The 13,519-nt window shown below is 38.3% G+C and overlaps 1 protein-coding gene across 1 annotated transcript; it reads left to right on the top strand.

Moving 5' to 3' along the window:
- Positions 1-134: 134 nt before the first annotated feature.
- lrrc58b (leucine rich repeat containing 58b) lies at positions 135-10,796 on the top strand. Its single transcript, XM_015003232.2, has 4 exons — positions 135-1,844; positions 7,365-7,493; positions 8,382-8,659; positions 9,310-10,796. The coding sequence occupies exons 1-4, from the start codon at positions 1,363-1,365 to the stop codon at positions 9,501-9,503; spliced, it is 1,083 nt and encodes a 360-aa protein (XP_014858718.2). The 5' UTR covers positions 135-1,362; the 3' UTR covers positions 9,504-10,796.
- The last annotated feature ends 2,723 nt before the right edge of the window (positions 10,797-13,519 follow it).

The following is a 13,519-nucleotide window of genomic DNA, read 5'->3' as shown; positions in this document are numbered from 1 at the left end:
CACTACTTTCTCTGTTTGTTTTGAGCTTTGCCAGAAGAAAAAAGAAAAGAAAATAAATGAATAAATATTGCTTGAATTAAATGAATAGCTTAGTGTGTGCCTTACACAAGTATTCATTCCCTTTAAACTTTTTCATGTTAGGACCACACATTTCACTCTTTTATCGGATTCTTTGGTACAAACATACATAACTTGGTGCACAATACAAAATCTGAGGCATATATTTCTATTCAACCCCAAAAATGACACCTTGCGACCACAACCAACTGCCTTCAGAAGTCTATTTTGTCACATAAAGCACTGTTAAGGCATTGTCTGGAAATAGAGTAAGTAAATACACCAAAACATGATAATCACCTAAACCAGGGGTCATCAGTCTATTGCTCCATAACTTCCTCTTTTGGCTGAGTCCAGAGTAGCAGTTAAGAAACTTGACCAATAGTCTTATATAATATGCATTGACTTTTTACATAATCTGTAAAAAGTGAAAGGTCTTCTACTTGAATTTCTTAATTAAATGAGTGATGTTGATTATTCTTCCATTTTAATTCAGGCTGGAAGTGATGTGCTCTATTTCTAAAACTTAGCATCACTATATTAATGCAATATCAGCAACCTGTGTACACACACACACACATACACACTCTGAAAAATTGTGATGGCAGCATCATGCATAGGGGAAAACAAAGCAAAATAGACCAATTTGTTCTTGACAAATTACCCTCCCCTTTATTACTATTTTATTATGTATGCATACGTATATATATATATATATATTTTCTTCTTTTTTGCGACAATATTAAGACTTAATTTGGACTAAATTATCTTATACTTGTTTCTCGTCTGCATGTCACATCTGCAGAGCATTGCATAATGCAACAGAAGAAAGGAGTTGCATAATGACTGTAGGGTTTGCCCCCCCAGGCATGATGGATCATCAACCAGCATTGTTCCACTGTTACAACACCTAAAAACCTCTTCACCGTTGTAACACACCCTGGCGTGATTTTGCGTAGCTGTGATTTATCAAAATTGAGCAGTAAATCTGGAAAACTTATAAAACTACTCCATTACTTTTACAATGTGACAGCCAAGAATAGTAACCAACCAGCGTTTCAGTGGGCGGGGTTTATGTCAGTAATCAACCAATCGTAAAACGTGGAAGTAAAACCTCAGTGAATGAAAGGCAGTATTGTAGCAGGGTTGCATTGAAAGTAGTTAAATGTTGGCTACAGAAGCTAGTTGTGTTAAGAGTAGCCCATGTTTAGTCAGGAATGCCTTTTTCGTTTTTTAAAGTACAAAACTTTAGGAGCTAACTCCAATTTTGAGGGAAGAGTTTAGGAAAATAAGAAAATAACCAAAATGGAGAGTCAAGAAGGAGCAGCAGCAGCAGCAGCAGCAGCAGCGGTAGCAACCAGAGACTGTGTGCTTGACTTTTCACGTCTCAGTTTAAATACTTTCAACGTTAACAATGTCAGCGAGGATAGACAGAGGGACACCAGGCAGCTCTTCCTAAACTACAACCGACTATCCTGGCTGCCTTCGTCGGTCAGCCTATTCTACAACCTGGAGTTTTTGGACATTAGCAACAACGGGCTGACGGCCATCTGTGAGGGCATCACCAGACTCACCAAGCTAAAAACCCTCTTAGCCAAGAACAACCGCCTGGACGAGTTCTCTCTGCCCAAGGAGTTCGGCTCTCTGCAGCTGGAAGTGTTGAACTTTAGTGGGAACCGCTTCCAGGAGATCCCGCTCCAGTGTACCAAACTGTTGCGCCTGCAGTCGCTTTCTATCGGCGGAAACAGGCTGAAAAGTATTCCTGCAGAAATAGAATATTTAACCAGGTAGGTAAATCAGTCAGCTAGCTGTAACATTTTTGTTTGCTTTACAAGGTACTCGTTTATGTAAGCTTTTTCTTTTCTTTTTTTTTTTTTTTTTGTAAATGCAATCGATCCTATGGCAGTATCCGTGTACTTCAGCCTGTATTTGAGCTGTTCAAACTCTGGTTTCTTCCCAAAATGCAGAGATTGTGTAATCAGTTTAAGTCAGATTAATTTGTAACAGAACTACAGAACTACTGTTGCTATGGTGACCATTATTCTAAAGGCTTATTGCGCTGATTGACCTGCTAGCAAGAAATTCCGTTTTATATGCAAAATGTTCAAATGAATTTCATGTGGTTTTTGGTCAATCTTGCTTTAAAAAGTTGTTAAAGTCATATATCTGGAATATATAAATTAATCAGCAAAGTATTTGAATTCTGTATACACACACATAATGGGGCAAATGTTTGGAAGTAAGATCAGCTTTGCACAAAAAAATAATTGTATAGAACACATTTTTACAATTAATGTCATTTTTTTTATATTTCTTAGACAGTATGGCACATTATGGTTTTTTTCTTTTTACTTATGCACTGAAGTTATGGACTTCTGCAAGTCTTCTCACCTCTTAAACTATGCCCTTTTTTCTTTTCTCAGCAGTTCACAGATAACATCAGTGCATATGGTGCCTATCAATGAAAGTAGAATCCGATCATCCATTAAATCAGAGGTCTCCAACTCTTGTCCTCGAGGTTCTACTGTCCCGCAGGTTTTAGATGGAACCCTTCATCATATGAATTTTGTATTTACCAGGCCTTTGCCAAACTTCACGGTAGATCATGAGGACTGGGGTTGGAGTCTCCTGCATTAAATGCTTCCCCAAAGCTCTGTCCCTGTTCTGCTTCTAAGGAAATCATTGTGAACAAAAAGTTAAAGTACCTCTCAGCTGTTTGGCTGGTATGTAAATTAAACTGTAAGGAGAATATCAAAGGAGATTCTATTTATTAGCATGTATATCTAAATAATGAGTGAAGTGAAGTTCACTTGTTCAGCAAAACATAAGCTTCTGTGTTTAAACGGAGCATGTAAAGCCTCTCTCAGCCCTGTAAAATTGTTTATGTACCATACCCAACACTGCAAGGCAACATTTAACATAAAAATGCAGCTAATAAGGAATCCCTTCTTATAAAGGTTTTTAATAATTTAGCTCTGAAACCCAATGCTGCTTTGAAACTAGCAAAACGCCAACATATTTGAATGCTTTTCTCCAAAGAAAGGGATTGTATGTGCTTTTTTTCTCTCCAACAATAACATCTGGTGTTTAGGTAAATAAATATAAAGGACTATAACACAAAAGAAGCTGTTTTTGTACTGCACATCATTGTGTTAATACAGCAGCATTGTACTATCAAAGGATAGTCTTTAAAGAAAAAAAAAAAAAAAACTGTGAAAGTTGTCCTGTCAAGACTGATTGCCAACACTTGAAAAGATGGTAGGCTGATAAATTTGGTTAACATCTAAGATAATAGTGGCTTCCTTTTTTTTTAGCTCCTGCAAGCGACTCTGTTGGTGGGATGGGTTCTCGCTAAGGGAGAAGAGGTCCCTTTCATGCATGGTACAATTGCCTGTGTTGGGGTCACAGAGTTTAGCCAGCTCCCCAACTCTACTGATTTACATCAGCCATTGGTTCTGTTGAAAGAACTCGCTGCTTCACGGTCAAAATGTCTTCATCAGAACTTTATTTAAGTCAGATTATAAAGACGGGTAGACATTTCAGATCTAAACTACTGTGAAAGTCAACAAATTAAAACCAGGATTGGTAATTTAACATAAGTAATTTAAGTGAAAACATTTGAGAATTGTTTTTTTCTTTCTTCAGTTAAACGTAAATATGTTGACTGCACAGAGGAACATTTTGAACCATTCACTTATCTATCTTATGCTGTGTTTTGGTACAAGACAAAAGTAGTTGAATGTGTTTTGCTGAGGTTTCTTTTTTTTCCACAGTCAACATTATGTCAAAGTTGACTGTTTGCTGCTTTCAGTCATCAATTACAAGCTGTCATTTAAAGTGTTGTAAACCCACTTTCCTCACACTGGGCCTGGTGCTTCACGAGTCAGTTTGACCTACTTAATCTGGTGGCATCAACTGATGGCATTCACACTGTTATCAGTGAGTGCAACATTGCATGTTAAGAGTTTTAACCAGAGACAGTTTTAGTATGACCAGCACAGGCAGATGCCCAGGGCGGCACTAGAAGATGTAGTGAATGAGCCCCATATTTGAAATAAGTAAATCAATTATATATAGAAAAACAAAGAAATGGAGACAAAAGATAAAATTATGGAATACAGTTTAAAAGATCTCAAATAGGTTTTGAACCTCTGCAGATTATAACCTGTGAATCTTAATTTGTTGAAACACTTGAAAATTGTAATTATCTTTGCCTTATCTTAGGTGAAGCTTTGACATAGGGTAGTAATTAAAATGTGATGCAGTTCTGTAAAAAAATATTATTTTAATATCTACTAGAGGAAATTTGTTCTAATTTTAAAGAAACCTCAATTTTATTTCTATTAAGTTTTGACATAAAGAAAAACGTGAGAGATTTGTGGAAAATTGTGTTTAAAAAGCAAAATCTAACCCTGCATAACCCTACTATAAACTGTGCTGAAGCTGTGCAGTTCATGTTTTGTGTTCCTCATTATTGGTTCATTAATCAATTTGGTTTTGGCATTGGTTAGTGGTCTAAATTATCCATATCTGCATCCTGATGCAGTAATTATAGGTTTTATATTCCACTTGTAAGCCTGATGATTGACTGATACATTCAGTATTGGTGTACCGTACCGTGCCAGTAACCTACCCGGCAACTAGGATGTAAAACTCATTTATAGTTCATGAGGGGCGGGGGAATAACAGAAAACCTGCTTAAAGCACTATAAAAGCTTATTTGTAAATCACAATTTCACATATTGGAAGTAAAACTGGTGGCCAGAACAAGGAATCCCCAAAACATTTGTGATGGACTGGGGAGCCGTCCGGGGTGTACCCAGCCTCTCGCCCAATGACCACTGGAGACGGACGCCAGTGACCCTGTGAAGATTAGTGGGTATAGATGATTGATGGATTTGATGCTTGATTTTTGTCTGCATTCAAAGATGTTGATATCAGTCGGTCATGAGATGGTTTCTATCTTATCCTGGGTTGATTTGACAAAATGTCAGAGTGACCCAACACCAGAACAAAGATTAAGCCTCCAAACTATTTTATCAGACACGTGGAGGATAAAGAGGGTGAGTTGACCTCTAATCTAAGCCATGTCTTTGTCTTCAAGATACAATAGGTGTGTGGGTCTGTATAAACATTTTATACCTCTGACGCTGTGGTTTTTGCCCTTATTTAACTTCCCAATTACATGAGGCCACTTTCAGCTTTTAAGGCTAACCTTACTTCTCTAATAGACTCTTGTAGGCTACTGCTAAAGCTAGCTATGAAGCAGATTTTAAATGGAGAACAAAAGAAAAATAAATAAAAAAGAAATGGGATCTAAATACTGCGGTGCCACTTGAGTCCAGTCTGAGCATCTGCTACCTTGAGACTTTTGTCCAACTGGTTATATTTTGTATCAACACAAAACTGCAAGTTTATAACACTTGGAATATATTAGCCAACAATTACTGCAGTCCAACCGGTCATTTGCATTATGAATATTGCATATACTGTTATTGTGATGGCGAAATCTTCGATGTATTGTGCATCCTTAATCCAGTTTTTGGAAGTTTTTAACATGTCGCTACAAAATAAAATTTCAGAGAACAGTCCATTTTAAAATCAAGACAAATGACCAGAGTTAACACAAAGTGCTATTTAGCATTAACTGTAAACATTAATCTGTCTGTTACTTTAACTCTAAAATTTCGAGCTCGTTTTATTAGAGGGTGAAAGCTAAATAACTATCAACTGTCAGATTTCTCTGACTTAACTTGTGCTAAAAACACCTCAACGGAACAAAAATCTGCTAAATTTGAGCACTTTTCTTGATGTGGCAGCTCCGTAAAAACATCGGATTTTTGAAAATCCTTTTTGTTTTCAGTTGGCCAGTCTCTAGTTGAGACCAATCTTCTCCAAATCAGAAAGATAGGGCTGAGTTTTCAGTTGTAGAGTCGATTTATATGTGGTATCAGAAGCAAACTTGCAAAGAAAACTGCAGCAGGCTTCCTTCAGCCTTTGCTATTATTGTAGGTCATTTTTAGAAGCAGTTTCAAAATACTGCAGAGGAGACTTTTATGTATGAAGTATGACTTCCTTTGTAATTATGTGTGGAAAACAAATGTTGGGCATTTTGAAGTATTGGTAGAGCTCTGTATGGATCATTGATGAAACTCCCATCTCTGTGGTAAAAAAAAATAATGATGCTGTAAAGGTGATTTTAGCTTCTGAAGGTTTTCAAGCAGTATGTTATTGTGTCCCTTAAACTGCATCAAATCCAACTGGTGTCGGACTTAATGGGATAATTCGTTTCTGTGCATTGATTTGGGCAGCAAGTGGACCCTGAATATTTCCTTTCCCGTCACAGGAGTGGGGTTTTTCGCTGCTCTGCCACCAGGACAGCATAATGGCCTCCTCACTAGCACATGCTGTGTCATCAGTTTCAGCAGGCAGATGGTCTGGCCCTTTACTTTTGCTGACTAGTCATCCATAGTTCTCGCCATGTTTCTCCTAATTACACCACCTTGTATTGTGTGCCGCCAATAACTTGCCAGATCGTGTCATATTTAACACAAACGGACAATTATTACAGCTGTATGCAGGCATAGTAGCGCCAGGTTTAATTTGTGGTCAAGATTACTAATGATGGCAAAATAACATCTAGAAAGCTGACTGCAGTTCTTATTAATGCTGTAAATGTGTGTACTCCTGGCTGATTTGAGAGCAGTTTGGGAAAGATGGCATAAAAGTAAAAAAAAAATAAATAAAAAATTAACCTTATTGCCAATGAAGTCAAAACAGATCTACTATATGTCTGCAGATATTATTCCCATGTCTTCCGCATAATAATGAATGAGTTGTGATGTTGAACATTTTCTCTTTCTACGACTTCATATCTTTTATCTTTCTAACTTTATTTAGAAAGCCAGCCTGCAAGCAGGTAAAAATGAGACATCATCCATGAATATCCTTGAAACATAGATTCATGCATCTTTGGCTCCCCCTTGTGGATTGTTAATGCAGGCTAAATTTAACGCCAGCTTGACTTTTAATAGTAAACATTTTTCGTTCTAAGCTTGTTACCAAAAGAAAAGCTGATGATGGGCACCTTAAAAATAAGCTGATAAAACCTACTTCACATTTCTCTTTTTTAAATGATGAAGATATTTTTGTCTGAGTTTGATCATTTTGTACTTTCAAAAACTGAAGATGATGACCTAAAGAACTGTTGCTCTGAGTTGAACATCATAAACGAGTGCTTTACGACAAAGAAAAAATGTTTTCTCCCTTCAGTACTAAGTGCTCTGTTGTTCATGTATCGTTTTTAGTTTGGAGATGCTGTATTTGGGTGGAAACCTCATCTCAGACATTCCTCCTGAACTGGCACACCTGCCCTACCTCACCTACCTGGTGCTATGTGACAACCGCATCCAAAGTGTCCCTCCGCAGCTCGCCAGGTATTACCAGCAGATCTTAACAGCTTCCACCTAATCTATGCTTAAGACAGTGGTTCCCAAACTTTTCCTTCTGAGCCCCCCCCCCACCCCCACCCCCCCCCGCCCCCCCAGTGGTTTCCAAACATTTTCTGGACCCCCACTATGGATTACAAATGGCTGTCTGGTTGAACGACACTGTTCAACCAGACAGTTGAGACAGGGAGTTCTTAGAGACTCCCTGTCTCTAAGAACAGGTGGGGGGGGAATCGACTTTTTTGGGGGCAAAATTAATGTACGTAGCTGAAAATAGACATCAGTACCTGACTACAGGCTACTTGTAAAGCTTAAGGTGTTGTATTGATATTAGCTAGCTAGTCATCTTTTAGCTAACATTACCTGCATCCAACAGTTTTACTCAACACAGTCGGTTAGTTTGGAGGGAAAAACTGTGAAAAGTTCTTTGTGTTTTGCTGGTTTGCTGCCATGATTCTAACACACCTGTAGCTCTGCACAGCAGCAGCAGGTCTCCTTCACAGGTGTAAACCCAGCACGAGTGTCGTAGCGCTCATGTTGCGTTTAAAGGCGGCTCGGACAAACAGGTTACGACATGTTAACAACGGATTAAACAGTTTTAACTGCTGATAAAAGTGACAGAGGACACAGATATGGGAAGTGTGGAAGCCTCTACTGTATCAAATTGACATAGGAATAACAGAGAGTTGGCCATTCTAAGGTTTTTTCATCCAGACGGCTTCCCGCGCCCCCCCTGCAATGGCACGGCGCCCCCCCTAGGGGGCGCACCCAACAGTTTGGGAACCTCTGGCTTAAGAAAGGCTTCATCTGCTATGTACACCTGTTACAGTGGTTGAACTTTGCAAATGAAATTTCATGCTGTCTTTGTTTTTCCAGGCTCCACTCTCTACGATCTTTAAGTCTCCACAACAACCTGCTCACCTACCTGCCTAGAGAGATCCTCAGCCTGGTGCACCTGCAGGAGCTCAGTCTTAGAGGCAACCCTCTTGTGGTGCGCTTTGTCAAAGAGATGATGTATGACCCTCCTTCGCTGCTAGAGCTAGCAGGGCGTACCATTAAAAGCAGAAATATTCCCTACTCTCCATACGACATGCCTTCCAACCTGGTGCGCTACTTGGACCTTGCCAGCAAATGCCCCAATCCCAAATGTGCTGGTATGATGATGCTTTTAATATTTTGTGTCAGAATCAGCAAAGTATTTGGTTTTCCAAACATTTTCCCTCTTCCATTTTCTAAAGAGCAACAATCTAATAATAGTTAATGAATTTAGTAAATGTTACAAATGTCTGTTTATTTTAATTACCTTCTTTAATTTGCCTCATCAGAAGTTAAGATTTTACTCATCAGTATTTTGGACTTGGACTCACTGATTGAATGCTCACTAATTTCAAAAATGTCAAAGACTTTTTTCACAGATTTAGACTCGTATCTATAAATTGAGGTTGAACTGAACCTGGGATTCTTGAAGTGGATCTAAAATGCCAAATGAAGCATTTAAACTGCTAATCTGTGGAGTTTTGCTACAAATGTACACATTTTTATGAACAAATCCTGAGAAGTTATTGAAGCCAATTTCAGCATCAGTTTGTTTTATGATTTCTGGTGCTTACAGATGAGACACAATGATAATTCGAACAAATGAGGGTTAATATTTTGTACTCGAATGTCTAGAACATTCTAAAACCTGCAGAAAAACATTAACTCTAAAAATTAAAGACAAAACGGAAACCTTGAACTGCAGAGCGATGATGCACTGTGTACTCTAGAGTGTCCTATGTTTGACTTCGTTGTTGTTTCTCCCCAGGTGTTTACTTTGATTCATGCGTGCGACAGATCAAATTCGTTGACTTCTGTGGAAAGTACCGGCTGCCCCTCATGCACTACCTGTGCTCCCCAGAGTGCACGTCTCCCTGCAGCTCCAACCCTCAGAGCGACGCAGAGTCTGAGGAGGAGAACAGCGTCCCTGCAGACCGCCTCCAAAGGGTCCTGCTGGGATAATCCCACACCGAGAATACTGAAGGGAAAAAAAACACAGAGCTTGCCTCAAACTTTGCCGCACATACATCCATCAACCCTCTCCACACACACACACACACACACACACACACACACACACACACACACACACACACACACAGTAAAGGTTTTACATTCAGCTGCTTATACGCACAGGATATTAGTCATTTCTGAGACTGGGAAGCTTCAATTCTTGGATTTGGTCTGTTTCATCTCACCAGATTAACATTTGACTAAAAGAAGGATTTGGGCTCCGGGTCCCAACCTCATGAACCTATTTTCCTGTGTTTGAACACAGGGGGGCGCTAACATTTCTCATAGGACTATAAAGACTGAAGGACTGAATTTGTTGCAACCTTTTTAGTAAATATGTCACAGTTTGTATTTGAAGAATGGATCTGAATCTTTTCTTGTAGGAGCTGCAGTTGATCTCCATTTCTGCGACCAAATGATCAACATGTTTGGTCAGGACGTATTTACCAAGTTCTGGCACTAAAGTACGGAAGATGACCTTTATAAACCTAATGGTATCCTACCTGTTTTTAAGCTCTTTGCAATTTTTTCTTTTTTTTTAGCAATGCGATATTTTCATACACCGTGTTTTGGAAGCACAGAGGCTTAGTTTTATTATATTAACACAGTCGTACAGTAGTGTGCTTGTACAGGCTTACTTACAGGAAGTGGACGTGGGGTGGACCAGGGAAAACTATGTGAGCACGGAAACAATAGCTATTGAAGAGTTTCAGCCTTCATGTGCGTTCAGGGCGGTTGGCTTTCTCTTGTTCGACACATTCGGACACATCTCATTGTTTTTGTTTTATGTCAGATGATGGTCTTCTGTTTACAATTTTTTTCTAAAAGCTTTGTGTTGAGAAATCTTTTTTTATCTCACACGCTTTCTTTTTTTTTTTTATTCTTTATTTTTAAAAACTAAAAACAGAAGAACTCTGTTACAACCGCACCAATATTTTTAATAATGTGCCTTATTAATGCTGATTTCTAACAAGTAATCCGAGAAATAAAAGCTGTGACTACATATTCACCCTAAAATGTGATGGACCTAATATTAAGAGGTATTATGAACATGAATTAACCAGTGAAAAACATTTTGTAACGAAACGAGCTTTTATAAAAGCATTCTGTAATGTCAAACTATCACAATTTAAATGTCCTTCAGAATCTCTTGACCTATAGAGTGTATGTGGGTTTACTCCTAACATGATGTAAGTGAACAGAAAGGAATAAAACGGTTTATTGCCTTATGTTGCTAATGGATTTTGATTCAGTCTGACTGTGATTATTTTGATCTGCAGCCTGTGAAATGTGGAAAATATGTTAAATTTTCAGTTTAAAGATTATAATGCATCAGATTTATTTTCTTGTCACTTTCTGTAGATGGTTAAGCCCAATTGTTTCTTTTCAGATATCTTATCACATACATTCTCAAAATCTATCCAACATTTTATTTTGGACTTCTTTCATTATCTCACATTCATATACAGCACATTGTGTGTTGTTTTCTTAAAATAAATTAGGAACACGTACTACTTTCTACTTGCCTTTTTTTTTTTTAATAAAGGAACTATCAAAATCTCTAGAATTAGAGTTGAAGTGTTTAAGATAAGATGAGCCTAGTTTCCTTCATTTTAAACTAAATGAGAATATCCACCAACTTATCTTCAAACAAGGCCGTGTTCATTGGTGCTGAAGATGTTTCTCCGCTAATGTTCTTTAGCATCATTCCTCATGTTAAAGGACATTGATTGACAGAATGTGAACAGACTTAAGGGGTGTTAGTAATCTTAAATGGTGTGTAAATAATGTTTTGACTGACTTTGACAAGACAGAAAAAAACAAAAACTCCGACAAATACCCAACAAGACCTGTGACGTGATTCACCCTTCAGTTGTCTGCCAGGTTGACGCATGTCAGAACTAAGTGGTTTCTGACGGGGGTTGGGGGAAAATCTCACAGTGTCTGAAAACTTGCTCAAGGTTTTCGCTCATACTGAGTAACAACTAGTTTTGCATCCTTTTTTCACACTAATCTCCAGCCTGCATGGCAACAACAGTAAAAGTCCCGCTGTCAACACAGTTGGATATTTTAATGAAGCCTCCAAACTCCCCAGGTTCCAGTTAGACGTACAGAAGCCAGCTCACTCTTCTCTGCAGACACACAAACTCTGGGATGTTTGTTTGATTGTGTATTTTGCACGAGTTCCACCACATCTTGGCTCAAGTGATTTCATTTGTAAATGAAGTTCAGTCTCCAGTCTGACCTTTTCATTAACCCAGAACTAATAGACTCAATAACACGCTTGTTCTACCTCACACAGTCCATTAATCCCTTCAGATTTCCTGCCAAGAACCAGAAACTCATTTGTTTCCTTTTCTTTGAGAGCTTTTTTTTCCCATATCTGTCCCTGTACTCTCCTTTCATTGAATTTTCTTTTTATTTCACAGTTTCTGTTTAGCTTTAGTGGTTAAAAATGCATAATGGTTGGAGCGTTCTACTTGTTTTCAATGGTCTTTTTCCAAATCACAGCTGTGTTCTTCTGTTCTACTGTTTTTCTTCTTGTCCTCAGAAAAGTCAGACACCACAGAAACATTCCCCACCATGGACATCACTTCTCTGTCCACTTGGCTTGGTTTGCATGTTAAACAGGAAGACGTTGCTACAAGTGCAACCTGAAGATGAACCGCTACGGTGTGCAAGCGAAGAGAGTAATTTCACCTTCTGCTGTGGTCACGTAGTAAACTAAATAATATATTATCGTCCCACTGGGAACCTGGAACTTACAGCGCTGTCAAAAAGTATTTGCACCCTTCCAGATTTCCTCTGTTTTTGTTTTTTAAACACTTGTGTATGAAATATAACTTTAGTAAGTACAAAAGTTATATTTTGTATTGTTAAATTATAAATTTACTTTGATTAATCTTTTTTTTTTTTTTTTTACTTTATTAATAAGCCACAACCAGAAATGATTATTGTCAAACTTGAAGATTCAGGAAATGACTTAATTGGAACCTGTCTGACAACATGAAGTAGGCTAAACGATCTGAAAGAGTAGCACACCTCGCGTCAGCAAGAAGCAATTCAGGAACAAATGAGGAACAGAGATGATGATGTCTCAGTCTGTGAAGAGTTGTTGCTCCCAGTGTGGCATAATCAGCTAATATGTTTAAGAGACCAAACATTTTGTTTTGGAAAGGTTTTTAGCACTTATATTTGAAAACTTAATTTTTAAGAAGTCAGATCATGTTTTCTGATTTTATTTATTTTGATCATTAGAAACTAATTAGAAAATCAGCTGCCTTCAGAGAGTGAAGAAATCTGTCAGGAGGCATACAGATGCGTACTGCACCTTTAAATGCCAAGAATTTGGAAACTGCTTAATACTCGCTACATGCCTGGTGGGTGTGACCTGTCTTGACCTTGACGGTACCAATGCATACAGTATTTCAGGTGATCAGAGAGCTGCAGGGAAACTCTTTGATGTACTGATACTGTAATCCTCTTATCATCCTAAGTCAGAGGCATACCAGCTCTTATTAGCTCACTTTGCCAGTGTGCGTTGACATGCCTGCCAGACCTCACACATGACTTAGCTTCGAATTCAAGCTCACTACATACGACAGCCACACACTGCAGACACCCTGACAACAATCAGGCCTTGTCCTTAAAGTTATTCTGCTAATCCTTCAGGGAGAAACTCTATATCGCAAACTGGGAGGAGGAGGTGGAGTATGGGGTGAAAAAGCAACCAGGAAAAGAAAAAAAAAAAGACACAGTTTAATATGTCTATTCTTGTCTATATGTGGAGCATTCGTGTCGCTGTTTTTGTGAACACCTTCACTTTGCCTGTACAAGAGCTTTAACAGAGATATACCATAACAACAGTATTTATAATGTATAGACATTTTATAGCACTCATTTACAATAAAGACAGTCTACACACTTTGGAAAAGTAGAGGATTTAGTGGTGCACAAATGTAGCA

The sequence above is a fragment of the Poecilia mexicana genome, unplaced genomic scaffold (genome assembly GCF_051168715.1).
Source record: "Poecilia mexicana isolate PSO_F unplaced genomic scaffold, ASM5116871v1 scaffold_2, whole genome shotgun sequence".
NCBI classification, from domain to species: Eukaryota; Metazoa; Chordata; class Actinopteri; order Cyprinodontiformes; family Poeciliidae; genus Poecilia; species Poecilia mexicana.
The sequence above is the reverse complement of the archived record's forward strand: the minus strand, read 5'-3'. Positions and strand labels throughout refer to the sequence as shown.

Coding starts and splice junctions, on each gene's coding strand:
- lrrc58b (XM_015003232.2), top strand. CDS start 1,363: ATGGAGAGTCAAGAAGGAGCAGCAGCAGCAGCAGCAGCAGCAGCGGTA. Junction 1,845..7,364: donor GAAATAGAATATTTAACCAG/GTAGGTAAATCA, acceptor TATCGTTTTTAG/TTTGGAGATGCTGTATTTGG. Junction 7,494..8,381: donor GTCCCTCCGCAGCTCGCCAG/GTATTACCAGCA, acceptor TTGTTTTTCCAG/GCTCCACTCTCTACGATCTT.